At 40.3% G+C, this 27,149-nt stretch overlaps 2 protein-coding genes and 1 long non-coding RNA gene across 3 annotated transcripts in view; 1 reads left to right on the top strand and 2 right to left on the bottom strand.

The window, feature by feature from the left end:
- LOC104938354 (neurofibromin) overlaps positions 1–27,149 on the top strand; it is a 162,546-nt gene that overhangs the window by 100,812 nt on the left and 34,585 nt on the right. Inside the window, exons 35-39 of the mRNA XM_019274828.2 lie at positions 15,165–15,597; positions 15,712–16,052; positions 16,642–16,844; positions 23,231–23,424; positions 23,500–23,640. Coding sequence (XP_019130373.2) covers positions 15,165–15,597; positions 15,712–16,052; positions 16,642–16,844; positions 23,231–23,424; positions 23,500–23,640 — 1,312 coding nt within the window. The remainder of the gene's footprint in view (positions 1–15,164; positions 15,598–15,711; positions 16,053–16,641; positions 16,845–23,230; positions 23,425–23,499; positions 23,641–27,149) is intronic.
- Positions 9,079–11,823, bottom strand: LOC113744938 (uncharacterized). Its single transcript, XR_003461906.1, has 2 exons — positions 11,402–11,823; positions 9,079–10,846 (listed from the first exon to the last, which is right to left on the bottom strand). It is a non-coding gene; the product is annotated as an uncharacterized LOC113744938 (long non-coding RNA).
- On the bottom strand, positions 13,133–26,017 carry LOC109142850 (hypothetical protein). The gene is made up of 3 exons (XM_019278064.2): positions 25,831–26,017; positions 14,821–14,982; positions 13,133–14,544 (listed from the first exon to the last, which is right to left on the bottom strand). The coding sequence occupies exon 3, from the start codon at positions 14,536–14,538 to the stop codon at positions 13,906–13,908; it is 633 nt and encodes a 210-aa protein (XP_019133609.1). The 5' UTR covers positions 14,539–14,544; positions 14,821–14,982; positions 25,831–26,017; the 3' UTR covers positions 13,133–13,905.

Raw genomic sequence — 27,149 nt, 5'->3', positions numbered from 1 at the left:
TTATATATATAGAATATATATATATATATAATATATATATGACAACACATATATATCACACACACAACACACACATATATATCGATTAAAAAAAAATTAACTAATTAATCGCAAAAATTTCTGTAATTAATCGCGATTAATCTATCAATAAATGTATCAATAAATTAAATGCATTTTTCTGAGACTGAAGCTATAATGAATATTTATTTATGTAAAATGATCAAATTAATGTAGAAACTCAGATAAAGTATAGAAATTCATTCATGTTGGGCTTAAGGTGCACATATGCACAGTGCAAACAGAAAAAAGCCAGAATGAGGAAATATACTGACGAGTGCCACACTCCTGTATGTGAAGACTGGGTGTTTTGCTTTGAGGTGAATGTTAAAGTCGTGTTACTTCTGTGGAATAAATTCGGCTTTGCAAAACTGTGCAAATTGCCTTGTTTTTGTCCAACGAGCCGTCGGCAACTTTTTAAAATGAAATGTTCCCCCTAAAAGGTCCGTCCTTATCCATCTTTACACCACAGACTCTCCTTTAGTTAGGATAGTAAGAATATAGGACATAATACAACATAGACTCTCCGTTAGTTAGGATAGATCATAGACATATAAAACATAGACTCTCCTTTAGTTAGGATAGATCATAGAAAGTAAATACATAGACCCACTTCCCTTCTATTCAGGATAGGCTATCATGTAAGACATAAGTAGCATGACTGCTAACACTTTAGGATTAGATAGCTGTCAATGATCAATATATGTGCGCACAGTACTGCACTACACGTAGAGCAGGTATTGTGCGTATGCTGGAAGCTGGATGTCTAGAATACGTTTAACGTTGGCCGGCGGCATAAAGAGGTACAGGAGTGTGTGGGCGCAATGAAGATCGTGGGACCGCGGAGATAGACAGGAAGCGTGATGGAAGATAGAAAACAGGAGAGGCGACATGGGGGGGGGGGGGTGACCGGGGTAAATAATTAAGCTAATGGGCTAAGTCTCAGTTGAAAAGAGCTGTAAAGCAACTCGCGGGGGACCAAGGCATCAGATGCCACGGCAAGTGCGGGCGGGGTAATTTGGGAGAAAGACGGATCGTGTAATCCCCCGTGAGACACACCACCACAGGAAATTTATACAATCTGCAGAAGCAATAAGCTAGGACGAGTGACATATTAACAAGTGGCGCGGAGACAGAGAATGAAATCAAAATGGGCATGCCGGAAGCGGAGCAGGCGCTAGGGTAATTATAAGCTAAGTAGGACTGCTGGGGTGGATTGTCGAAAATTAATGTGCATTAAATATCATCCTACCGGGCAGTTGTAATGTCTTCTAAAATGAGTAAATCAGTAACGATATCTTCTAGCAAGGCTAAGAAATTTTAGACGATGGGCGGGTAGGTAGGCACTCAGTAAACTATATGATAAAGTACCTAGTATAATGACAAATGTACACACACAATATAGAAAGCAGGATAGTAAGCAGTCGTATGCATAATCGGGAAAATGTTGACGGAAGGAAAAGGGGAGACGAGTTACAACGTTGATATCTAAATATGATAAAAGGACACAGGAATATAACATCTCATAAAGTAAAAAGGCAATACGTGGTGACCTATAGTATCATGCCAAAGGAGCAGAAGGTATGTAACCACACATATTAAACAGTCGTATCTAACTCGTATATTCTTATAGCTACATTATCAGGATGAAACGTGCAATAGTACGAGAACAGTATAGAGCACAATAACATATATATACCACTATCTACTACTACATTAGATCAGACATATATAGATATATATATATATAATAATAGATATATAGAGATAATATAGTATACAGTAGATATATAGATAGATAGTGGCGTGCAGCACTATATAGATAGATAGAGAAAACGCACACAGAGATACATATACTCTATATATATATATATATCACATCAATACAACATATTAGCGACAACGTCAGATAATACACAATGTATCATAATTAATCATGAAAAAAGTATCTAGTATCGGTATAACTCTATACACACTGTGCGATATCTCTATCAATAAATATGATCATAAATATAAAGGTATCATTTTATCTAACTAGAAGCTGAGAAGAAGATTTGGGTTAAAATGAGCGAAATATCAGAATAGTATTTATTATTCGAAATAAAGGATCTAACTAATACATCAGATAAAGGTAGAGAATATATACAATACATACATACATAATATACATAGATTATATATAATATTGCAGTGTATGATATCGCTAGTATAATCAGTGATTGGATACCACAGATGGAAAGGGGCAAACCATATGAAAAAAGAGAAATAGAAAGTAGAGTAAATAAGTATCGTGGATAGGACTAGATGAGTAGGCCTACTACTACAATACCAGCCATATGCCGATGTGCGGGTGTGGACGGTATGTAGGGGTGTGGGCGGGGAGGGGAAAGGTGGAGAATAGTAAGACATGCTCCGGGGGACTATCAGATACTAAGTCTTCTAGTTAGGTAATGGTACGGCTTGACTAGTGTAGATCTCAGTCTGGCGGGCATGCATACAAAGGGCGGGGTGGCCTCTCTAGGACGCAACTGATTAACAAGGTCCAGGCGGCTTTCTGGCAAACGGCGTTGCGAAAGTCGTCGTGGCCAGGCGCAGTCGAGCCCCTACTCGATCCAGCAGCCGGCACTAAGACCCGCTAGACCGGTGATCCTACAAACCAGCACAAATGGAGAAGCTTGCCGCACCCCGCCTAAGCGACGGTCGGAGCTCTCAGTAGTGGGAAGGGAGAAGATCCTCGAAAAAAAAACGGCAGGAAATCGACAAAGCGGTAGGCCGTAAAAAAGCGCGGGAATAAAAACGGAGACACAAACAGTCAGACGACTAGAGAAGAGATCATGCGGGAAATAGAGGGCAGGAGAGAAGAGGAAGAAGAAAAGGAAGAAGAAGGGAGGGAGGGAGAGGACATATGGTCAGACATGAGGACTGAGAGAGAGATGAAGGATATAGTTCATTACATACAACACGGCCGAAAAGCGACCAAGAAGCTGCGCAGCGCTCGGGAAGAGAGAGATCACGCAAACGACAGAGGGGTATAAGTGGACAGTAAGCACGAACAGCGGGAATGAAATGGGCGGGGCGGGAGACCGATGGAGTGGAGAGGATATATGATTTGAAGAATCGGGCGAGAAAGGTAATAATGTGGGCGGAGGGCGACAAGAAGGGGTCAGCGTGGCTGACTGCGAGTGGATCGGCTACCAGGCAACCCAAGAGTTAAAGAGGGCAATGCGACGGAACGCTTACACGCAGGTTTGTCTGAGGACTAATCGTGTTTAAATAAGTGGTGGTAAGGGTGGCGTGGGGAAAAAGAAAGTGAAGATGAAAGAATACTGGGGTGGAAGGAGGGCGGCGCCTGGTGCTGTGTGAAAGGGGGAAGGAAGGAAAAGCAATAACAAAAGAGCAATCCGCTGAGATGAGGTCTGAAGCGAAGAGAAAGCGGGCAGGATATGACCGACCGTCATTAGGGGCGGGCCCCAAGGTTGGAAAAAAAAGAAAGAAAAAAAGGGGAGGAGGGGGGGAGGGGAGGGGGGGGAAAAAGAGAAACAAAGAGGACCCGAGCATGTAGGGCAAAAAACCCAGCTGGGTACACGACAAAGAGGAGCAGGAGAAGGGAACAGCTCTGCGGAACACTGAAATAAAGGCAACAAGGGCAGGGAAGCCGAACCGATTGGGGTACAATAAGCAGAGGGAAGGGCCACATGAAGGTATAGGCGACGAAAGTAGGCGAGCTAGGCCGAAAGAAAGTAAAGGAGGTTTCACGTACTATGAATGATCACCGAATGGCAAAAAATCGGGCACTTGTTAGTTGAACTGGGAAACGTATCCTGGACAAAGAGAAGTGAATGAAACGGGGATTAACAAGTGCGTATGAGAAGGGGTCGGAGGAGGGGGCACGAAGCGGAGTGCCACGCAGGAAGGAGAGAATTGTGAACACGTAGCAGAGGGGAGGAGGGGATCGACAGCACACAAAGCAGACAAGAAACAGACAAGCCGCACGGGTACACAGACCGAGGATAAGCACGGTAAAGGGCGCTAACAAATCACGAAGAGATAACGTTTCAGGAAGGGAGAAGGGAAAGAGAAAAGAGAGAGGAAAGAAAAAGAGAAGAAGGAGGAGAGGAGAGAAAAAAAAAAAAAAAAGAAAAAAAAAGAGAAAAGAGGGGAGGGGGGAGGAGAGAAGGAGGGAAGAGGAGGGAGGGAGAAGGCAGGAAGAAGGGGGGGGAGGGGAAGGGGGGGGAGGGGACTCCCGTTTAGACCGCCACAACTGTCACCACTGACTATTTTAGTCATGATGACAGATTTAATCATCACCTCTGAACTACACTGACGGCATAAAGAACACACTACTCACTGGATTTAATTTTGAACTGTGAATATAGACCAAGTAACTCCAATTTCGCACCTTTATTTTAATTTTCCTTGTAAAAACGTTTGTGGCTATTACTGCCTTCCACAGTTTATCATCAATTTAAAAGATGGAGACTCAACATGCACAATATGGACGAGTTCAAACCCTGACACAAACATGAACTGGATAAACTTACAAGAATAGAAAAGTACTCAAAATATCTGAATGAATCACAGAAGTGGTTAATGTGCAATAGCTCATCTCACATCCTGATTAAACCGACCAGACACAGTCGATGAATCATGTCATGCATGATAGTTTTGGTTCAGGTCCTAGTTGCATTGCTTCATCCCCTAGGGGAAGGCGGTCGAAATAGCAAGAGACATATACCAGAAGACATGAGTTGGGGATATTTGAATGGAAGGACAGGGACGTCAGATGATAGATGCCTTTTATGTGTAATGGAAGGAGTCATTAAGATGCGTTTGTGCGGTGGTCTACATTGTGAGGAGGATAAAGGGGATTTAATTAAGTTATTAAAGTTTTTGATGTGTCATATTTGTTCCATTGATTTATTTTAGAAATTTACCAGAAATTAAGCTATGTTTAAAAGGTTCCGAATGGTTCCTGACGTCCTGCCTGGTGCAATCGGCTATGGGCGCTCACACGGACATAGATGAAGATCACGAGTTGGTGGTGGAAAATTAAAAAGCAAGCATAAAAAAATGATGCCAGAAAAGCAGCCATATCCACAGCTGTCATGTAATGCTTCCAGATGCAGAAGAGCTCACAGGTAAAAAAAGAGAGGAAAATATGCAGACAATGCTATCTTTCGAATAGTAGATAGATTGCTTGGTGCTAATTTGGTCCTACCAAGGTCAGTCAAACAAGGATTGACAATTGCATTACATAAGGCGGTACATAAGCCATATTTCAACAACCAGGCAGGACACGCGATCTAAAGTACGAGCGAGTCATGAGGAAGCCAATAATAATCTAACACGAAAGAAAATAAAGAAAAGACAAAAGTTGGCATAAATAGAAAAGAGTGCTAATAGTAAAATGCAGAGTGCAAGAAGAAAAAGGTAAAAATAAGCAGATAGGAATATGTGGGTAATGCCTGTCTACATGTACAAAGAAGGAACAACAAATCTGATTAGTGGAAAATAAACAGATTAAAGAACAAGGATGCATTGTATCCTTTATAATCAGAAAAAAAAGAAACAACAACAACAAAAAGAGAAACAAAATAAACAAGAAAAGAATAAACAGAAAGAACAAAGCACAAGTAAAGCAAGAATAGTATAATGTCTATATATATATATATATATATGTGTGTGTGTGTGTGTATATGTGTGTGTATATATAGACAGACAGTTTCTCCAAAATTAAATAAGAAAACTGAGATACAAGTTAAGGTAAATACATTTAGCTAATTTTGCTGAACGGCAGTGCCTTTTGGATATGAGGATAAGGGTATAATGGGAAAGGTTAAAACGTAACTGTAGACAAGTTAAGTCAGCAAATTTACTGTGTAATACCTAACATTATCTATGCTACATTTGCTAACAGTAGTTATCATAAGTGACTACTACATAACAGACCACGTAATGTATTGCTGCAGAGAATAGTCATTAGCCATAGATGCACTTGTCCCATGGTGTATTTACTGCTCTCATTCTGACATATACACATGACATCCTAAAGAGTACGATCTAGACCTGCTCTATATGAAAATTGTCATGAGATAACATTTGTTATCATATGGCACTATATAGATTGAACTGAATTGACATTTTCATGTTTGAGGCTCAGGCAGATCATATTTTAAACAGTACAACAGTAATAAATTAGTTGTTGGTGGCCCATGATTTAACTTTTTCCTGGCAAGCTGTTTTGCCATCCACATACACCAAATGGCACTACTTTCTAACCCTCCCCTCTCAGAAGATCTGCATTATGTTTGTAGAACTAACTTTGTACCTTCTGTTACCTCTTACATATTCAGAAATCCAGCTTTTAAGAGCTTGTCTATAACCAAATTACATTACAGAGCTGCAGTTACACACCTATTAAAAGAGAGATTGAGAAAGTGGATGTTGTGCTGCAGACCAGGCGGTAGTTTGGTCAGGCCACGTGAGGAGCAATCCACCACACGGTGTCCCTGGCTGCAGGAGCACACAGAGGGGCAAATGGACAGCACCCAACCTCCCAGTAGGCCACACAGCAGCAGGAGGAGCAGAGAGGCAGAGTAGGCAGGCATGGTCAGGGCTCTAGAGGATGAAAGAAAAGTGTTAAATAGAAGGTTCAGTAACTTAAACTTCAGTTGGCTTGTAGGTTCACACACAGTTTTCTTTGGTGTGCTGGGTTTAGAAATGTTTTAGCCAGCACCAAGTATTGTCCATCTCTTATTGTCTAGGCTGCTCAAGCACAGGGACATGTCAAAGTGCATGCTTACCTTGTTTCAGACTGAGCTATATGCTATATCTCTATTCACAGGATGACATTCATGCCAGTAAAAATGACTGTTCATTTCCATCAACTCAGAGTTTACTTGATTCTTGCAACATTTTTATTTAAAATTCGTTTTTGAATTATGCTGTCTGCTATTTCCTATGGTCTTATCTTTAGGAATTCTCAACTGTGTACTGACAATCATTCTTCACACATGCTCAGATGAAGTTCTTAGTGTACTCACACTGTAAGAACACATCGCACTTCAACTTGCCCTCCCTCTGTTTGAGACTTCCGTTCTGACCTATGACTATTTATTTGTCAGGACCATTCCTGGTCTGAAGTTGGACAGGTAGCTTAGCTTTCTGCTTCTGGTCACTTTTATGAGGGTGCTTGTCATCCTGTGTGCCAACCGGCTTGAAGCTCTGCCAGTGGGACTGGAGCTCAGAGTGCTGCAGTGAGACTCAGTTCATTCAGGACTATACACTGTTTGTCTGCAAATGCAGAGGTTCTGAACTATAGACTAAACATACATGTGTGTTTGTGCATTCACAGGTAGCACTGTGGGTGCTATTACCACCCTTGAAATGTTTTCCAGAAATTTCCCCACACCGTCGCATTATTTGTTTGGTGGCAGTTGATTCTCTGCTGGGATTGTGCCAGTCCTCTGAGTAAATGTTTTATCTTTGGCAATGTCTTGATGAAATACTAAAATGAGAAATTTGCATAGTGACAGAGCAGTGAGGAGTTTATTTACGGAGCCACCACAACATTACACCGTAGTTTACTGCAATAACAGGATTTAGAATGAAATGGCCCACTGCCCTTCCCGTCAGGTATATGTGGGTCATATGCTTTTCGTTATCTTCCATTTCAAATCACTCACCTCATCCTTTTTAGTGCTGGTCTGTCATCTCTCCTTTTCTCTAGGTGTCTCCTCCTCTCGTTCCAGCTCTGTTTTTTGTTCCTTTGTCTTTTATCGGTTCTGTGCAATTGCGACGTTGTCTCAAGTTGTTTTTTCTGGCTGTTCTCGCCTGGCACTAAACATGCTACCTGCTAGCACCAGCCCCGTCCTGCTTACCACTCTGCAGGCTCCAGATGCAGCTGGAGGTGTGAGTTAGGAGAAAGAGATGCATAGAGGGGAGGGAGAAAGAGAGATGAGAGAGAAATGCAGCAGCAAGCCAGCCCACTCTGCTGCTGATGAGGCAAGCAAGAGCTGGAATTGTACGTGTGTGTGTGCTGACAACAGCATGCTTTAGCAGCTCTCCCTCTTTCTTTCTCACTCTCTCTCTCCTGCACATGCATTCTTATATACACTTTGTGGATACAATGTTATGTGAAAGGTGTCACTCGTATTACAGAGAATTATCACCAACCATTCTCTTTCTTTTTACCCTCTGCAGAGGCTTTTATCTTTACAGCGCATCTACTGTTTTGGTTCAGTGTCTCTTCATTCATCGGACTTGTTTCCAGCAACAGCCAGTAGATTTTTCAGTAAATACACTCAGCTATAATGCATACTTTTGCAATTCAAATGCATGAAATCACAATGTGATGATCTGACAGACAAATATCAGCTCCCCTTAACTGTGTGGCCCACAATTTGACTATTATGGTTCATGTTTGAGGCGTTTTCTGCAGCAGGAAGCAAAAGGCTTTAGAAACCTACTGTACACTACCTGCTCAGCACTAGCTTCTGAACACATGTAGCAAAATACTGAAAGCCAATCAAGGCATGTGTTAATGTGTGTTATACTGTAATAAAAGGCAAAATAGTATTATTGGTAGTAGTCCTATAATATTGCTATAATTATAAATGATGTATTGTCGCATCAGACATTTTTCATTCACACGCCAGTCTCTCTCTCTCTCTCTCTCTCTCTCTCTCTCTATTTCTCGTATATACAGTAATGGCAATTAATACTAATACTAGCATTATTGTATTATAACTGTATAATTGAAGTCATTTACTTTGTCCTTGGTCTGCAAGGTTTTCATATTTTAATAGTTCATCTCATGTGATGATGATGAACCGATGAAGGTACAGCTGCAGGAGGACGTTGACGTTGTTTGTGGGATGTGGGTTTGTTTGTAATGTGACATCTAAAACCACAGCAGCTCAAAGACATGACAGTTACCAGTTTCACTTTCATTAAGTCAGTCATTTATCAGTTGATCATACATAATTCTCTCCAGATACAATAAAAGAAACAAAAAACAAATTAGAAATATACAGATATATTTTAATGTTGCAAGATCAGGATTATTTTCAACTTGCAGAGAAAGAAAGTGACCAAACAAGTATGTTGCATGAGAGAAACAAAAAATCTTGAAAGTAGTAGACAGTATAATCACTAACCAATGAATCTGAAAGTCAGATATTCAGGAAAACAAATTAAAAGACATGTAATTAGTGCATAGCATATTAAACCTTCTTTCTGGCCAACTGTACATGAGAAATTACTCTGCAGATAGTAATTCAATAAATAAAATATGTGCAATCAAGTGGACTGATTCTAACTTCTGTCAGATGAAACATATGGCAGCCCTTTTTTCATCATTGCATGCCAGCCAAGATGTTGAAAATGCAAAGGTTTGTGTTTAGCAGATATTCTATTTTTGACTGTTAATATAATTAAAAACATTTTTTTATTGTGATCTACTGTATGAACATTATTGCACTGCTGTAATATATCACTTTTTGAATGTTGCATTAGAGAACTTATCATGTTAATCAGTTTCCTGTTTTCTCGGTCACAGTTGTTGCTTCCTAGGAACCAATAAAAATCAAAATGTTAAGGATTCGGGCCATCATTTGCATGTATCAAAGCATTTTTCCACAGTTCCAGATAGAGTAGGGGGAGGGATTTGTAGGATGCTCTTCACTGAGGTTTGTGACCTCTGACTTGCTATTCTTGGACAGCGGGTCATTTGCTTGTGAAGAGGACACTTAAACAGAATTCTTAAGAGTTTCTGGAGCGTTTCCTGTGCTTTTCACTTCTGGAACAACTGCATCAGTTCCATTGCTTTTTTCCCATCATTTTCCTCCACTCCTTGAAATATTCTCTCCTGTTGTTTATCTCCAAATGTAGTGCCCAGTGTCATGTCTTGTAACTCCTCATCTGTTTCTGGAAGCAAGGACAACCTTTTGGACAGTCTCTGAGGCAGGAAGCTGGAGAGAGAAATCCGGTTAGATGACCTCAGTGTTACCTGGCCATTGTCAGCTCCACCCTCTAGAAATGGTGAAGGACCGGAATGTTATCTGCTGCCTCTGAAGCTTCTGTTTCTTTATATAAATAACCAGGAATCCTACCATCATTAATACCAGGGCTCCACCTATTAGCCCTGCCACGGCTTTACTGTGGTTTGTTCCATTTTTAGACTTTTTTTCTGTTTGATTTTGTTCTTTTTCTTTCTTTGCCACGGTGGTGTAGATGAATGGTGTCTTTGTCATAGCCGGTAAAGTGGTGGACCACATAAAATCATTACCAGTGATTGAACTTGTACTTGTAGATGTGATTGGATGGATAGATTTAGCACTAGTGAATTGGGAGGTCAGTGTCTTTACTGCGTCTTCTGTCGTGGACTTAATTTCTACTGTTGAGCTGTTTAACTGAAATGATGATGTTGATGATGATGTGGAATTGGTAGAGGTTTCTGCTGTTTGAATAGTCATTTGCAGTGAAGGTCTAGTGCTGGGTTTTGCCATTTTTTCCTCTGTTGGATTTACATCAGCTATGACAGACTTTCTGGTGGTATGACTTGAGTCCTCTAAGAGTGGACTTGAGCTGGATACATCCTGTGCTGTCGTCTGGTCGTGACTGAACTTATTCCCTGCTTCACCTGTCATCACATAAGTAAAGTTGTGATTCTGGGGTGCAGTCACTCTGCACCTTGCTGTCAGTGGTAACAACCCTATGAAAATAAGGCTTACGAAATTGATTGTCATTGTTGTCTTCACCCTCCTGGCAGGTTGATGGTTCTTTGTATCTAGAACAGAAGAAGTAATTCATTTTTCAGAGGTGCAAAGAGTACAGTCTGAAGCAATGCCCTATGATGAGCAAATAGTTTGCGTAAAAACAGAATGTTGTGAAATGTATGCTGGTGAAACATCATTTCCTTAAATGCAACTTTTAATAGGCCTATGTTTCAAGGGTGTGTACTGGGTATATTTAAAGTAATGCAGTCAACAGTTTAATCTGACCTATATTCATCTTTCCACTGGTCTCTGGTAGCATTTTTCCAATGTTTGAATTTCTTTTTCTTCTCTTTAACTAAAGCATGTTTTCAGTTTAATTGAGAAAGTAAGAACTTGTTTCGTTGACTTCCCTTTTTCTTTTGTTTTTCATCAACTTTTTTCTCAATCACAAAGTTACTTTTATTATGATTAAGTTGTGTTTGGACTCTATCAATCCATTTACTTTAGCATCCTCCAACTTTTGTGTAGATACACTCATTTAGCATCAATCCAAACTCAAGATAATACATGGACCTAAAGCTGCATTAATAAAAAATAAAAAATTCAAGTGATTAAAATGAACTTACCAATATTTTTACACAGATAACCTCCGTAACTCATTAGCTTTGACGTTCTAGGATGTATTAAAAGTTAGTTAGTTGTAGGATAATATGTTGTTGCCTATGTGGCAGGATGTCTCTTTAGCAGGAACTAGGGGCACTGAAGTGTTAAAATGTTGACTGATTCTTGCCTCTTGCCTACAGGAAGTGTGAGTTGTGAAACCGATGACAGTGTTATGCATTCTCTGTCTGTTGTGCTAAACATAGTAGTTCATGTTTCACACCAAAGTCTTACTAAAATGCTGAAGAAAACACTGAACTGAATCACATTTATAAAAACCCAGTATAATAAGTCAGTACAAGTTTTTCTTTTTTGAGTATTCAGAAAAGCGCTTATAAATGAAATGTATTTACATGTAGCTGTTATTTCAGATAGGCATGTTAACATCGACATGACTCCCTCAAAATCGAAGACATGCCATAAAGTTTTTATCTCTTTAGTAACGAACAGACAAATACAAGTACTGTATGTGAGTATTATTAGTTTTTTTTTATGGTGCTGTGAAACAGCCCACCAGCGTTTTACTGTTGTATATGTGGCTTTGGATTGTTATGAATGTGTATGTTCTATTTTACTGCGGTAGATGTTTAAGGTTTGACATACTGCTGACTAGATTTAATCTACAGCAGTGCATCATATTCTAAAAGTAATAACAGTATAATCATCAACAGTAGCTATAATAACAAACAAACAAAACAACAATAATAGAAATAAGGAATAAATAGTCCTAGTCCACAGTCCTACTGTGTTCTCATTTAGCACACAGTTCTTGCACTGGAAGTGATAGCTAAATGCATGGTGTTGGTCTTTCATAATGTTTTTAATCATAGTTGTACTGTATTTTGCAGAAAGCTGGGCAACAAGCCTTTAAAGTATGCCTTATATATAAACTGTTATTTAATTTATTTAATTTTTGGTTACTTTGTATATATCATCATTGGTCCTATCATTTTTATAAAGAATTTAATTAGGCGTGTTTCATTCTAACAAATGTTAATTCAGCTCAGCAAAAAAAGAGCCTTTTCTTTAATTGAAATACGCTGGTGGCATACATTAGTACGTTTGCTTGATTTTTGGTAGCCCATAGAGGAAAAAGAGCACACTGGGTACACTGGGTATAAGTGAGGTACATCTCAACCAAAACCATGTATCACAGCGTTTGGACTTGATTTTACATACACACATGATTTTAAATGTACTCAAGCTGCCAGGGTAACAGCAGAGTGAGATCACCAAAAGCTTTACATTCACAACGCATTCTTAAACCACAAAAACTATTTTACACTCAGATACAGTAGGCCAGAAGCCTACAAACTTTAGTTCATGTAGTCTAAGATTAACCTCAACCTAATGAGGCCACACCCGAGTCTGAAGGCCCAAGTAGACTGCGCTTAGCCCTCTCAACTTCCCAAGCCTCAATGTGACAATACTAAACGTGAAACCTGTAATAAATATACTGTTATAGTTGATATGATATAGTTCTCCATAATAATTATAATAAAAAGGTTTTGTTTTACATTATTTCTGCTTGCCACACTACTTCAGTATTTACCGTCTGGCTAATCATTTCTTATAATTATAATTAATTTATCTTTTTTTACACCTATGCACTCCCTGAAAAAGCCAAAATAAATATAGGGTTGGTGACTTTTTTTATGAATAATAATTTGAAATACAAGATATTGACACAGTCCAAAAATCCATTTATTGAAGAACTGTCATATTAACAGGCTTGTGTACACAAGAGCAATGAAATAACAGTTGTATTAGAAAGTCTGCGGTACAGGTAAGAGATCACAGACAAAACAGAACAAACTCACAGAAGCTCAACATAAATGTATTAATTAATAAGGGACTGTTAGCTAACGAAAATGCTGTATGAGATCTAGGAATAGATCTTGGGATCTCTCTTTAAAATTAAAGATGTATCGATCTTCTTGTTGGTTTGCCATTTGTCTGTTTCTTAAATTATTGTGACCACTCATTGTAAAAAAAAAGAAAAGTCACTCAAACTGAAAAATCTTTTAGTCAGTGTTGAATTTGTTAATCAAGTGAATAAAATAAGTAGTATATCATGTAGGATGTTTAAAAGTTATACAGAATTACATTATTTTACATGCTTTTTTCTAAAGGGTACATATTTTGAAGAAATTCCACTGGTAGCATCATACGTCAAAATATATACACATTACTAGGACTGGGTATTGAACCATAATACTTTTTTAGGACTGTTTAAAATCTATTTTATTTTTGACAGGTCCTTTTTGATGCGGATACCAAAAATTCTAATATCACTAATATTGCTAGTATTCCAAATTTCAAGTGATGCCTAGGCACCCCTACTTTTTCTGAGGTTTTATGAACTGGAAAGACCATGAATGAAACAATTTGAATGACAATACAGCAGAACTGAGAGGTTGTGGTTTGTGAAGTGTCTAGAGTTGGAGTTTACTGAAGTTGGATTATTTTCTCACACAACAAGAGGCATGTCCTCAAGATCCCTGGGAACCTCCAGACAGGAGTCCCTGGAGCTGGAACTATAACAGGCCTTCTCTTCATGATCAAAACCCATTGCTGTGGCTCCTTCCTCGAGTCCTCCCCCAGTCTCCTCCTGTGCCGATCGTATTTCGGCCTGACTTTCGTCCTCCAGATTGCTGTCTGCTCTCATCTCCTCGAGCATGACACTAGCATCACACGGCCCCACCAGTCCCCCAACCTCATAGCTCGTACCACTCACTAAGTCCATGTTGGACCGGGAGGATCGGGGGGCATAAACCCGGTGCTGAGTCTTGTACACCTGGCAAGCTAGTACCACAGTGGCAATCAGTAGGCAGACAATCAGCCCCCCTGCTGAACCTATAGCAATCAGACCCATCTCAGTGTCGATCAAACAGTTGCCACGAGTGTCATTGGTGCCTGCATCAGGTGTGTGGTCAGTGGTAGTGAGGCTGGCCTCTGAAGCAGGGGTTGGGTTGCCACCGTGATCTTGTGTTTGAGTGAGAGAAGGTTGCATGGTTGAAAGGTCTTTGTCTGCATCAGTAGTGCAGAATGGCAACTGGCTGAGCAGGAGAAACAGCCAGAGAGAAGTTCTGGTGCCTTCCATTGTGCTCTGAAATAATAATAAAAAGTTTCAGTTCAGAAATGTCGACCATCTGCATCACTGACAGTTTATGGCTAAACTGTTTAGTTCATTTATATGTACTGAATTGCTCTTAGCCCTGATGAAGCTACCACTTAAGTAAGAAGAAACTTAAGTATATGTAAATGCCCAAAAGTCAGAAAGTTGATTTTACAGTTACATTCACTACTTGGTTGTGGTTGTTTCACTAAAAGGTTTAGCTTTTTTAATGTGATCACAAGCTTGACAATGCCATTGACAACTTACTTGAAGTAGTCTTATCTGGAGATGCAGGAGGATGCAGTGAGAGACACCTGGTGCAGTTGGACTCTTGAGAACTCACTGAACTCACTTCCTGACCCCCTTTCTGGGTCTTTTTCTGGTCTGATTATTTCAGGGCCTCTGGTTTAAACAACAGCTGCTTAAGAACTTACAGGAAATGAGACACAAAAAAAGAAATGTAGTTTATCGGAAACCAAAACAGCTTTCACATCTCATACTTTTAGGCAAGCATGTGTACAAAAGTAACCCCTAACAAAATGATAATGTACCTTTTACTGCAGGCTCGAATTTGACCTTGTCTTATATATTTTTTTATCTCCTCTCTTTAGGTTTAAAACAGGCCAGATCAATGGTGACCTGCTAATCTACCATGTCCTCCTCACTCTCAAACCCTACTATGCTAAGCCCTATGAGATAGTTGTGGACTTAACACATGTAGGACCCAGCAATCGCTTCAAAACAGACTTTCTGTCCAAGTGGTTCGTCGTCTTTCCTGGCTTTGCCTATGAGAATGTAGCAGCTGTTTATGTCTACAACTGCAACACCTGGGTGAGGGAGTACACAAAGTACCATGAGCGGCTGCTGACAGGACTGAAGGGTAGCAAACGGCTTCAGTTCATCGACTCTCCGGCTAAGCTGGCTGAGCACATTGAACCTGATCAGCAGAAGCTGCCTGCAGCCACATTGACCCTGGAGGAAGACCTTAAAGTGTTCCACAATGCCCTCAAGCTGGCCCACAAAGACACCAAGGTTTCAATAAAGGTGAGGATGCAGCCATAGCGGTCTGTGCTAAAGGGTTTCATAAAAACAAAGTATTTGATTAGTCAAGGTCAATATTATAATGGTTTCCAAAAACTGTGTTTTTTTACTAACCAGGTGGGCTCAACAGCAGTTCAGGTAACCTCAGCCGAGCGTACCCGTGTCCTCGGCCAGCCTGTCTTCCTCAATGATGTCTACTACGCCTCAGAGATTGAAGAGATCTGCCTGGTCGATGAGAGCCAGTTCACCCTCACCATGGCCAACCAGGGCACCCCGCTCACATTCATGCACCAGGAGTGTGATGCCATCGTCCAGTCCATCATCCATATCCGGACTCGCTGGGAACTGTCCCAACCTGATTCCATCCCACAGCACACCAAAATCAGGCCAAAAGATGTTCCCGGCACTCTGCTCAACATCGCCCTGCTGAACCTCGGCAGTTCTGACCCCAGCCTCAGGTCAGTCATCCAGGGCATTTTAAGTTATTCTAGCAAGATTCTTTGATTTAGAAAATCATAGTACTTTTTTAATGCCATACAAATTGTATTTTTGTTGTTGGCTACTCAGAGTTGGAGTTTGCAAGGAGTCTAAATTAAAAGTGCCCAAAATGGCATTTGCCAGTGTGTGAATGAATTAGCTCCTTTCTGATGAGCAGTTGGCACCCTGCATGGCAGTATGCATGTTTGTATGAATGGGTGAATATGTTTAGGGGTCAGAAGAGTAGAAAAGTGTTAAATAAATATGATCCATTTACCATTGTTATCTAAAATGCAGCACACAATTTCTCTATTTCCTCACAGTTCAAATATTTAGTGTTTTGCTTTTCTATCAAGATTTAGAAGTAGCAAAATTTCAAATATCTTCTGTTTTGGCCTGTGTAGTCTACACAATATAGTGTCTATAGGTTTATTTGAATTACACCACATGGAAAGAAACTATTCTATCTGCCCAAAATTATTAGGAAAAAACAACAACTGAGGAACACTTTTTCTGTACTACTATTGTAAGGGCTGAACACATCCGATTTGTTGTCCATCCCACATCCAGGTCTGCAGCTTACAATCTTTTGTGTGCTTTGACCTGCACCTTCAACCTAAAGATAGAGGGCCAGCTGCTGGAGACGTCTGGCCTCTGCATCCCAGCCAACAACACCCTTTTCATAGTTTCCATCAGCAAGACTCTGGCTGCCAATGAGCCACATCTGACACTGGAGTTTCTGGAGGAGTGTATTTCAGGTTTCAGCAAGTCCAGTAAGTCCACTCAACAGAGGTGCTGACAAACATACACAGGCTCGGTACCAGTCAAAAGTTTGGATACATCTTCTCATTTAATGTTTTTTATTATTTTCTACATTGTAGACTAATACTGAAGACATCAAAACTATGAAGGGACACATGGAATTATGCGGTGAACAAAAAAGTGTAAACAAAGCAAAATAAATTTAATATTTAAAGTAAATTCTTCAGCTTCTGTAGTAATTCATATTATGGGAAGAACTACTCAACTAAATAAAGAGAAACAACAATCCATCATTACTTTAAGACATGAAAGTCAATCAATCCAGAAAATATCAAAAACTTTAAATTTATCATGTGCACTATACTATGAAACCATGAGACCACCTATGAGACCAAGAGTTACCCTGTTTTACAGAGAATGTCATTAGAGTTACCAGACTTAAAAATAACAAATTAACAGCACCTCAAATATATCCACGATATAATATATACATAATATAATATATCCATGATATCTGCATGTGTAGTTCACACTGGAGGATGAGGTGTGTTGGTGTCGGGCTGCTTTGCTGGTGACACATGGCGATTTATTCAAAATTCAAGGCACACTTAACATGGCTACCTCAGCATTCTGCACTAAGCATCTGGCTTGTGCTTAGTGGAACCATTATTTTTTTTCAGTTTTTCAATATGACAATGACCCAAATGGATATTTCACCAAAAGGGAGAGCAATGCATCACCTACCCTCCTTAATCATCCGACCTAAACCCAGTTGAGATGGCTTAGGATGAGTCGCACTGTAGAGTGAAGAAAAGGCAGCCAACAAGAGCTCAGCATATATGGGAACTTGGAAAACCATTCCAGGTGATGACATCTTGAAGTTGATTGGGTGCGCAGTGCTGTCATCAGAGCAACAGCAAAACATATTTTGTTTTGATTACACTATTTTTGTTTATCACAAATTTGCAATTGTTGTGCCTTGATGTCTTCAATATTAATATACAATGTAGAAAATAATAAAAATAAAGAAAAAATAGTGAATGAGAAAGTGTGTCCAAACGTTTGACTGGTACTGTACATATAGCTGTATTACAGTCGACCCTCGCTATAACGCGGTTCACTTTTCACAGACTCGCTGTTTCACGGATTTTTTTAGTGTAATTTTGCATGCTTTTTTTTACAGCGTACTGTATAGTATGAACACGCATTGTGTTCTGCGTCCTAATTTGGCTAAGGGAGTGCTGTACAAAATGCGTGTAAAAAGGTGTATAATAGTGTGTGGTTAGGGGTTTTACGGCCTTAAAACATGTATAATAATTGTAAAACTTACTTTGCGGATTTCGTTTATTGTGGGTTATTTTTAGAACGTATCCCCCGTGATAAATAAGGGACCATTATGTGCATAGACAACATTAAATTGTCTATGCACATAGACCCCATTAAGTCAGAAGTTGATATTGCACTGTATATCTATACTCCGGTAAACATGTCTCATCCTGCACTTTGGAGTTTATATTAATTTTACATCCAATGAACTGCTTTCTGTCTTCTGACGCTGCTGGAGTGGAGTGATTTCTGTTGTGTACAGTGATTGTGAGGGAGATGGACTCACTGATTACTGTACAAAAGCACAACTTTCTAACTTTATTCAGTGATTTTGGTTAAACTGGATCATGTTTTATACAGTATATATATATGTGTTGGTTTTCTCTCTGATTTTTTTTTTCTCTCCTCTGGCTCTTCAACTCTCTGTGATTTACACTATTTCCTGATTGACTACTTGCAAAAGTAGCTAACTTCTAATTAACTGCTCCTAACTGAATCTTCTGGAGGATCGCTGTATAGCAAATTGCTAATCGTTGTTGGCTCAGTCAGCCGTGTGGTTAACCGAATTGACTCAGCCTTGAAATGCCAGGAGGCAAACCAGGCAAGAAAACCAGGTTCTCTGCCAGACAGGCCACTGCTCATTTTTTGCGGTTGTGTATTATGACGCTAACTTCAACCAAGTGGCAGCCTCAGTGGCTGTGAAGTGAAGCCAACACATAAGATGAGAGAGAGAGATGGGGAATGACATGCAGCAAAGGGCTGCCCTTAAGGCCAACTCACACCGGACGCGGAACGGAAGCGGAACGGAAGCGGAACGGAAGCGGAACGGCACCGCCGCGGTCACCGTAGCGGATCAGAAGCGTCCCAGAAGCGGCTCTCCGCGCCACGGCGCGAGCTTTCCGCAGGATTTCTATTTCTTCCGCGAGCCGCGGCTAAACCTCGTAAATTTCAACAGAGCACTGCGCACCAGACAGGAAATCCGACACAGAATCAACATAATAAACTTCCGCCCCCTTTCAAAATAAAACACAATACGCAGTTCATGTAGCTTTTTACAACTTCACATCAACGTTACGTCATGACCGGTGGCACCAGGTGATCAAAGATCGATCAAAGGGTCTCAACGAGAGACTAATTGTTGACGTGGAACATCACACAATCATTTATGACACAACAGATGCTTTTTATAATCTCCTCCACGTCGGAGAAGCAAAGTCAGCTGTTTGTTGTTGTTGTTTTTTTTTATACACAGTCTATCGCGGGGTCTCGGGTATGTCCAGGATTCTCGCGTGATCTCGTGATCTCGCGTGAATACGGCCGGCTCGCTCCGCTGCCGTTCCACGGCTGATCCGCGTCCGGTGTGAGTTGACGCCGGGCAAAGGACTGTTCCGCTGCCGTTCCGCCTCCTGTGTGAGTCCCGTGTTAGGGCTTCAAACCCTGGAGGGATGCTTTACGAATTGAGCTAATTGACACCCCAATTTGAACTAATTTTTAATATGCCTCAGAAGTAATGAGTAGTCTCAGTGAGTGATTTGTTCATTTTCATGCAGTACACAGAGCGGTTTGTTTATACGGATCGGTCTTTTATTCATTTGTCACATTTACCTTGGCCACAAGAGGGCTACAGTGCTGCACAGTGAATGAACCAAATGACTCAAAAAAAGATTTGTTAAATTTACCATCCGAAAGTAAAAGATCCGAGTCAGTTAAAAAAACTTGAACTTCCCAACACTACTTCAGTGACTCTGAGGAGAAAGGATCACTCATAATCTGTGCCACGGTCTCATAAAATAGACTCAGGGTGCGGTCGAAGGTTCTTGAGTGAAGTGAAATGATCCAGAAGTGTTAGTGAAGCCGGCGTGATAAGAGCTGTTTGAATTCTTTAACTGTTAAGGAAAGGAGCTTCAATGCTTCCTTTATTATCTCATTTAGCATAGGATACACTGGACCATTCTTTACAAAAGGAAAGGAAGTAGTGCTGTCCCACAATTCCTTGCGGCAGTGCCAAAAAATCGACGCACCGTTCAGTCATTCACAACCAGACATAAGAAAGAAAACATCAATGTATTTTACAGTGTGATGCAGCCTGCAGCAGAGAGCGTGTTAATATGAACATACATGTTGACCTGAGGTAAAAACTTTGATCATGAAGTGTGTTCTGTTATTGACTGTGGAGCTGCGTTCACACACAGAGTACAAACTGTTTGTAACTGTGACATCCAGTGTCCTGCAGGTCATCATGAAGTTACTGTTGATTGTTAATCATGTTAATCTTTGCCATAACTTGCTAATGTTTCTATATGAGTGGACAGGAAGGTGAGCGACCATACCAGCGTAACAAACACATTTGACTTTTGTGACAGGTGACCAATATTCATTTATTATTTAATAAACTCTTATTAACACACTAAGAGCCGTGGGGAGAAGTATCTCAGATGCGTGTTTTGTAGTCCATCTTCTGAACTTTGTAGTTTTACCACAGATCACGTTAATAACATTCGCCATCTCATAATGACGTAGTCTTTCCTAACTTCTTATGAGTTCTCCTTCACATCTTTCTGTGACGTTTTCCAACAAGGTCAAGAAAAAGTGGTTCGAAGGACTTAGGAGCTCTCTTTTTTTTTACTATTCGATCGTACCCTCAGACCTGCTGCTGGTCTCCTAAAGGGGAGTGGCAGTGGCTAAACCCACATGACGGAGATCCAGGAAGTGTCTCTTCAGTTAAGATTCTCTAATTGTTTTATTAACCATCTCTGACCAGGATCCTTTCAGCCCACCTTAGCTCAATGCATTACGTCTTTGCTCACTGTTGTTGTAGCTGGGAGCTGGTGGAGGCAGGATTGGCAAAAGACCAGACTCACCACACTGTGAGCTTCACAGCCGTACTTCAGAAACCTGTGGGTGACGTTTTGGATACTATGTCCATATTTCATACAATCTATGCCTGCAATGCATAGCAGTGTGGATGTGAGGCACATTGAGCACTATTGTAAACGTCAATCAATATCCACAACAGGTCCCTTCCTATCTACCTGTCTGTCTACACAGAAATATGAACAAGGAATAGCACCCTGCTTTCCATCTCATGAGAACTTTATCAGATTTAAGTTCTTTCAATAAAATGGTTATTCACTCGGGTGGAGTAAAAACTAGATGTTTAACCAGCATTAGGAACATAATAGCTCTGCTAAGAGCTCTTAGAGGCTGTGATGCTTCTTATACAGTATACAGCTGAGCCATAGCACTTTGGTTTGGACCAAACATCCGATCCTTAAAATGTGCTTCCATGAGGCAGCCTGTACAGTGAACTATTAAGAGCAAATCTCTTAAATTGTTGAAAGAGTTCTAAGTTGGGTCAGTCATAAAGAGAGCATGATGAATCCTTGTTTTTTTTGCAAATAGTTAGTGCCTTTTACATTATGCGAAGCAGCAGTCTTGTTGCCAGTGTGTCAGAAGGCTGAATTGTGCAGCAGTTAGCAGTTTGACATGTTTCCAGTGGTTCTGGTTTAGTTCTGGCTGTGATTATTCTGCATTGGTTGATTATGATGGACTCAATTCTCTCATCGTTCACACATTATATTTAACTGCCCTTGTGTGTGTAATTAAGTAGAACATAGACTAAACTAAGCATATGAACTGGTAACATGTTTTTAAGTATTGTGTGCGTTAAATGGGATCCTTCACTACATTGATGAGCATCAGTGAGTGACAATCAAATTAGATTCAATTTATTGTAACTGCACAAAGCACAAGACGGTGAAATGCAGATTAGCATCTAACCACAAGTGCAAAAAGCAGTAGTATGTACATGTACAGAAGGTCGGCTGCTGGCATAAGCAAGCTATGTGGTTGCTTGAGGTCACAACTGCTAAGGGCCACACACATTCATTTGGACACATTCTTTGTACGATGTTGACTGACTCGTTCAGGGGCTGCCAACTCTCACACAATGACTATGACACGTCCATCAACCTACAGATCCACATCAATCACTCTCCTCTTGATAGTCTGAAATGGTCTGCACAGTTCTGTCTGTCTGCTGTCTGTGTCCTGTCTGCCTCTCTGCTGTCTGTGTCCTGTCTGCCTCTCTGCTGTCTGTGTCCTGTCTGTCTCTCTGCTGTCTGTGTCCTGTCTGTCTCTCTGCTGTCTGTGTCCTGTCTGTCTCTCTGTTGTCTCTGTCCTGACACTGTGGGCAGACACAGATAGCAGAGAGGCTCTGCTATCTGTGTCTGTCCACTGTCACGCTCCGACAGTCAATTATCAATTTCTGACTGCATCACAGATCTGTGTCGTCATTTTGAGACTCGGTTTGTAAAGTTTTGGGAACATGTCCAACATGAACAATGATGTGCTACATGTGTGAAATAGCGACTTCAGTCTGCACTTTCACTGGAGTTAGTGTGTTAATTAGTGTGAACGGCTTCATTCAGCGTCTCTTCTGGCAGCAGCACAGCGTCTCTCCGTCTCCTCTGGACCGTGAGTTACTATGGTTATGGGAACGTCCTGAAACATTATAATGATTCTTAATAAAATCATGAATGTAGCCTGATTGTTCCGCAATGCTGAAATCTTGTATCATAACATTAAATCTAACATGAATATAAAATAAACAGGAAGCCTCAAAGTCCCTCATGGAAATATAGAATTATATATGTTCCTGTGTGCAAATCATCATCATCATATTTTGTTAATTATCCTCACTCTTATTGACTCCATGATCTTTGAACACTTTGTTTTGTTTTCTCCATCATTTACTTTTCACATTATGCTTAGTTTGTTTAGTTTCACATTATGTGTAGTTTGTAGTGTAGTGGAGATGTTGTATGATTTGTCCATCTCTATTGTGTGCATGTGTTCACTCAGTTATTAGCAGTGTGTGTGCGCGCGATTTGTTGACTGCACTAGGAGTTTTTGGGGCCACAAATGAAACCTTGCTTAGGGCCATGAAAGGGCCAGGCCTGCATGTACATATATATATCGATAAACAGTGGGACAGTATAAATCTGGATTAATGTATGGTCCAGATAAGTGTGCAGTAATGTGGTAGTAGAGTCTTCTTTTTCTATTGCAGGTATTGAGCTAAAACATCTGTGCCTCGAGTACATGACACCCTGGCTGCTCAACCTGGTTCGCTTCTGTAAGCACAATGATGATGCGAAGCGCCAGCGTGTCACTGCCATTTTGGACAAACTCATCACTATGACGATCAATGAAAAGCAAATGTATCCCTCTATCCAGGCTAAGATCTGGGGTAGCCTGGGCCAGGTGAGTCTACCACACCAACAGCCTAATAATTAAAAATGTGTTGTGGATCTTTGTGAACTCTCTTTCTGTTTTCAGATAACAGACCTGCTGGATGTGGTTTTAGACAGTTTTATTAAGACCAGTGCCACAGGAGGCCTGGGTTCCATCAAAGCAGAGGTCATGGCTGATACGGCAGTGGCTCTGGCTTCAGGAAATGTTAAACTTGTCTCCAGCAAGGTGAGCCTCCCACTCAGCATGAATATGCAATAATACTTCACAGAGCATGTTATTAATGACCTCTATTTTGCAGGGGACTGGTTTATTCTTTCATTTAATTCAACCAGTTTTTAAACACTCTGCAATAGGGATGTAACGATACACTCAACTCACGACTCGATTCGAGTCACGATTTTTTTTTCACGATACGATTTTTTCATGATTTTTTTTAAATCAAAATGAGCTACAGACAAATTATGACCAAATAAAAATATATTTTTATTTGTAGGAAAAAAATCTCTCTTTACAGAAACTCTCAAACAGTTTGTGTTCTTATTAGGGCTGCCAGCAAGCAGCTGATCTGACCATTACCTTTCAGCTTGAAGTATGAGCTAACTGAAAATAAAAACAACAAGATGATAGCTCATTTACCCTTTAATGAGAGTCCACGGCCCCGGGAAACGGCGAGGTCCGGGCGCTGTAAACGCAGAGCCGGTCGCGGCGCACCACCTCGGAGGAAATGCGCCCGGCGGGGGCCAGCCAGCACCGGGGAGAGGTCCCATGAGGGGGATCCTCCCGCACCGTGCGGCCGTCCCTGACCCGAGTTTGATCCCTCGGGCAGACTGCGCGGAAGTTGCGGTGATTGGTTAAAATTGCAACACCCCTGAATTCACGGGGATTCACTGAAGTTGCGTTGAAGTTGCAAATTGCAACATGAATTCCTGGAGGGTCTGTGTTATGGTATCATTTACGGTACAGTGAGGCCTGACGCCGATTACCACTACTGCGCATGTGTGTAGGTGTGTGTGTGTGTAGGTGTGTGTGTGTGTGTGTGTGTGTGTGACACAGAAAGGCAGACGCGGCAGTGGAAGCTGCAGCCACAACGTAACCTATTTCTAATTTTAAAAAAAGACGAAAAAGAACATATCCTACTTCTCTCGCATTCGCCAAGAATCGCGATTCATTTTTTCTGTCAACCGATGCGAGTCGTCACGCATTTGTACCGATTTTAATCGTGTCACGATGTATCGTTACATCCCTACTCTGCAAGTGAACTAATGAGACATGAGTGATTTGCTTCCGTAAAGCATTGTAGCTCGCAGCAGATGATGCATGCCAAAACAACTCAACAACTCATCCTTTTCTTGTCTTGTTGTGTGACAAATAGGGCTGTGCAATATGACCAACAATTCCCTACATCATATCCTGATGTAGGGAATTTCATGTCCCAATAACTGATTTGTATCCGAGAACCACAAAATCAGATTTCTCTATTTAACCAGAGTAGCCCCCCTCCCAGGTACAAGCTCTTCTGTCTTGACTGCTTGGAGTGATTTTTGGAATTGTGGAATTACCCAGTTCTATGTCACGTTCACTTTCCTCCACATTTGTTTGCCCTCTTGCAGATTTCTTGCCTATGTCTGTGCAGAAGTTGTCCAAGTTACTAAAAAATTATATTAAAGTGTGATTTGTAATACAGCTAAATAAACTATCGACCATAATATGAAATGTGAGACTCATGACATATATCTTCATATTGCACAGCTTAGTGAGGCATGTTTAACTGTATAGCATATTTCAGCAACAAGTAAGTTCCACTAAAATGTTTCACAACCCACCATTTTCAGCAGAAAGAAGTGACTGAAGAAGAAAAAGACTAAGCAGCAACAACAGCCATGTGCTAACCTGGTTCTGGCCACAATACAGAAATGAATTTGGACATAAAGCAGCTGAACAGAATTACTCTAGTCTATCTTGGCTGTACCACTGACATAACTTAACTCAACTTTATATGTATATCTTTTACATATTTTCACTTCAAAGTGAACAAGAATGCACCATTTACATGTTAAATTGTAAAAATCCTTCTACAGAAATCTCAGAGGTTTCATTTCACATCATAAGCGCTGAGTTTGCAATTCTACATACAAGCTGCCAATTCCAGGCCTAGGCCAAATCGACACAGTTTTTTAAGCAACATACTTGTAACCCTCCCATGTATTTCAAAATGTTTCTACTCACTTGATGTTACATTTAGTTTGAATAATGCTTTTCCATATTGTTAAAGTAAGTGTTACACTATAATTACAGCAATCACATAATTTAATTAATTATAGCGAAGTGACAAGGTGTGTTAATGAACTTAAGTTTCTGTACCAATTTGGCACCGATGTGTAAAATTAGCATTAAATGTAATAATTACTTTCTTACCATAAACAGAAATTAATCCAGAGCCTTAAATCACTCCTTAGACTATCCAAAGAGACAAATTCTCATCCACTTACTATCCATCATCTGTGTGCTCTGGATCTAAGTTCAGCCTACTTCTCAGATAAACAAACACAACATACACAGGCAGACACAATAGAAAAGCCAGGCCCTGGCTCCTATTATGGAAGACAACAGCACTGAACTGAATAGTGGCCTTTGTGAAGATTGTTGACTAGACAGTCAGTGTTTAAGTTAAGTGCTCCTCCCCTCTGTGATTTTCTGCAGTTTTATCAGTGTGTACTGAATTTAGGAATATCACATTAACAAGTGTACATGGCTGTGGCACCATACATGAGTCTTTGTGCTGGTATTATCCACAGGGTTACTGTCTGATGTCATGGCAGTACAGCCTACTGAGCACAATGGAGCCTTGTCTCCTTCTCTTGAACTCTTTGTCACCAAAGAGTTGAATAATGCTGTTTTCTAAGTGGTTATAACTATAGCCAGATTGTCATAAGTATCAGCTCTATATCCAAAAAGACATACACATTGTTTGCTGTGGGTCTTGTCAGAAAGACTCTTTTTTTTTTAGGGTGAATGGCAGTCATTTTTATGGAAGGTTAGTAATGCGCCACTCATTATTTTTTAGCCTGTAGAGTAGCATAGTTGTTCGTCTAGCAGCTAAAGATACACATATTTAATGGAGATCGAAAATGGAGCTAATAGAGACAGAAAATGTGAACATAAATAATTGCTAAGGTTTTCTCTGTGTCTGTAAATAAGAAATTGTTTGTTAACTGTTCACCATACCAGATTTCTAAGTTGAGAGACTATTGTTTTGTTGGTTACAGCTTTCCAAAGTGACAAAATTTCACAGCTTTAAGCATAAATAATAAATCCTTATAAGTTGAAATATTTAAACTCTATGTTTAAATGGCACAGATGTGTAACATCGTATCCAGTAATTAAAGCAGCAGCCACAAGACATCTTTTTTTCAAATAGCTAAAATATTGCTGCAGTGAGTGCACTGGAACAAATGCAGTCACACAACAATGTTGGCTAGCTTTCTATTTTATTACTGCTGCTCAGACAGATATGATCTATCTGATGGAAAATTTGTTGGATCAGTATGGCCATATTGGTTGCCAACTGCATGTATTATAATGATGTTATAAAAACTACCTACATAGAGTTCATTGATAGATATATCAAGGAATACTCAACTAAGTAAGGATTTAAGTAATAAATCATTTTTGTGTATTTTTAATAAAAGCAAATGCCCATGACATGAAGTCATTTAATTAAAAATAAATTAAGT

This window comes from Larimichthys crocea, unplaced genomic scaffold (assembly GCF_000972845.2).
Source record: "Larimichthys crocea isolate SSNF unplaced genomic scaffold, L_crocea_2.0 scaffold320, whole genome shotgun sequence".
NCBI classification, from domain to species: domain Eukaryota; kingdom Metazoa; phylum Chordata; class Actinopteri; family Sciaenidae; genus Larimichthys; species Larimichthys crocea.
The sequence above is the reverse complement of the archived record's forward strand: the minus strand, read 5'-3'. Positions and strand labels throughout refer to the sequence as shown.

Excerpts from the sequence above, each read along its gene's own strand:
- LOC109142850 (XM_019278064.2), bottom strand. The coding sequence starts at position 14,538 with ATGGAAGGCACCAGAACTTCTCTCTGGCTGTTTCTCCTGCTCAGCCAG.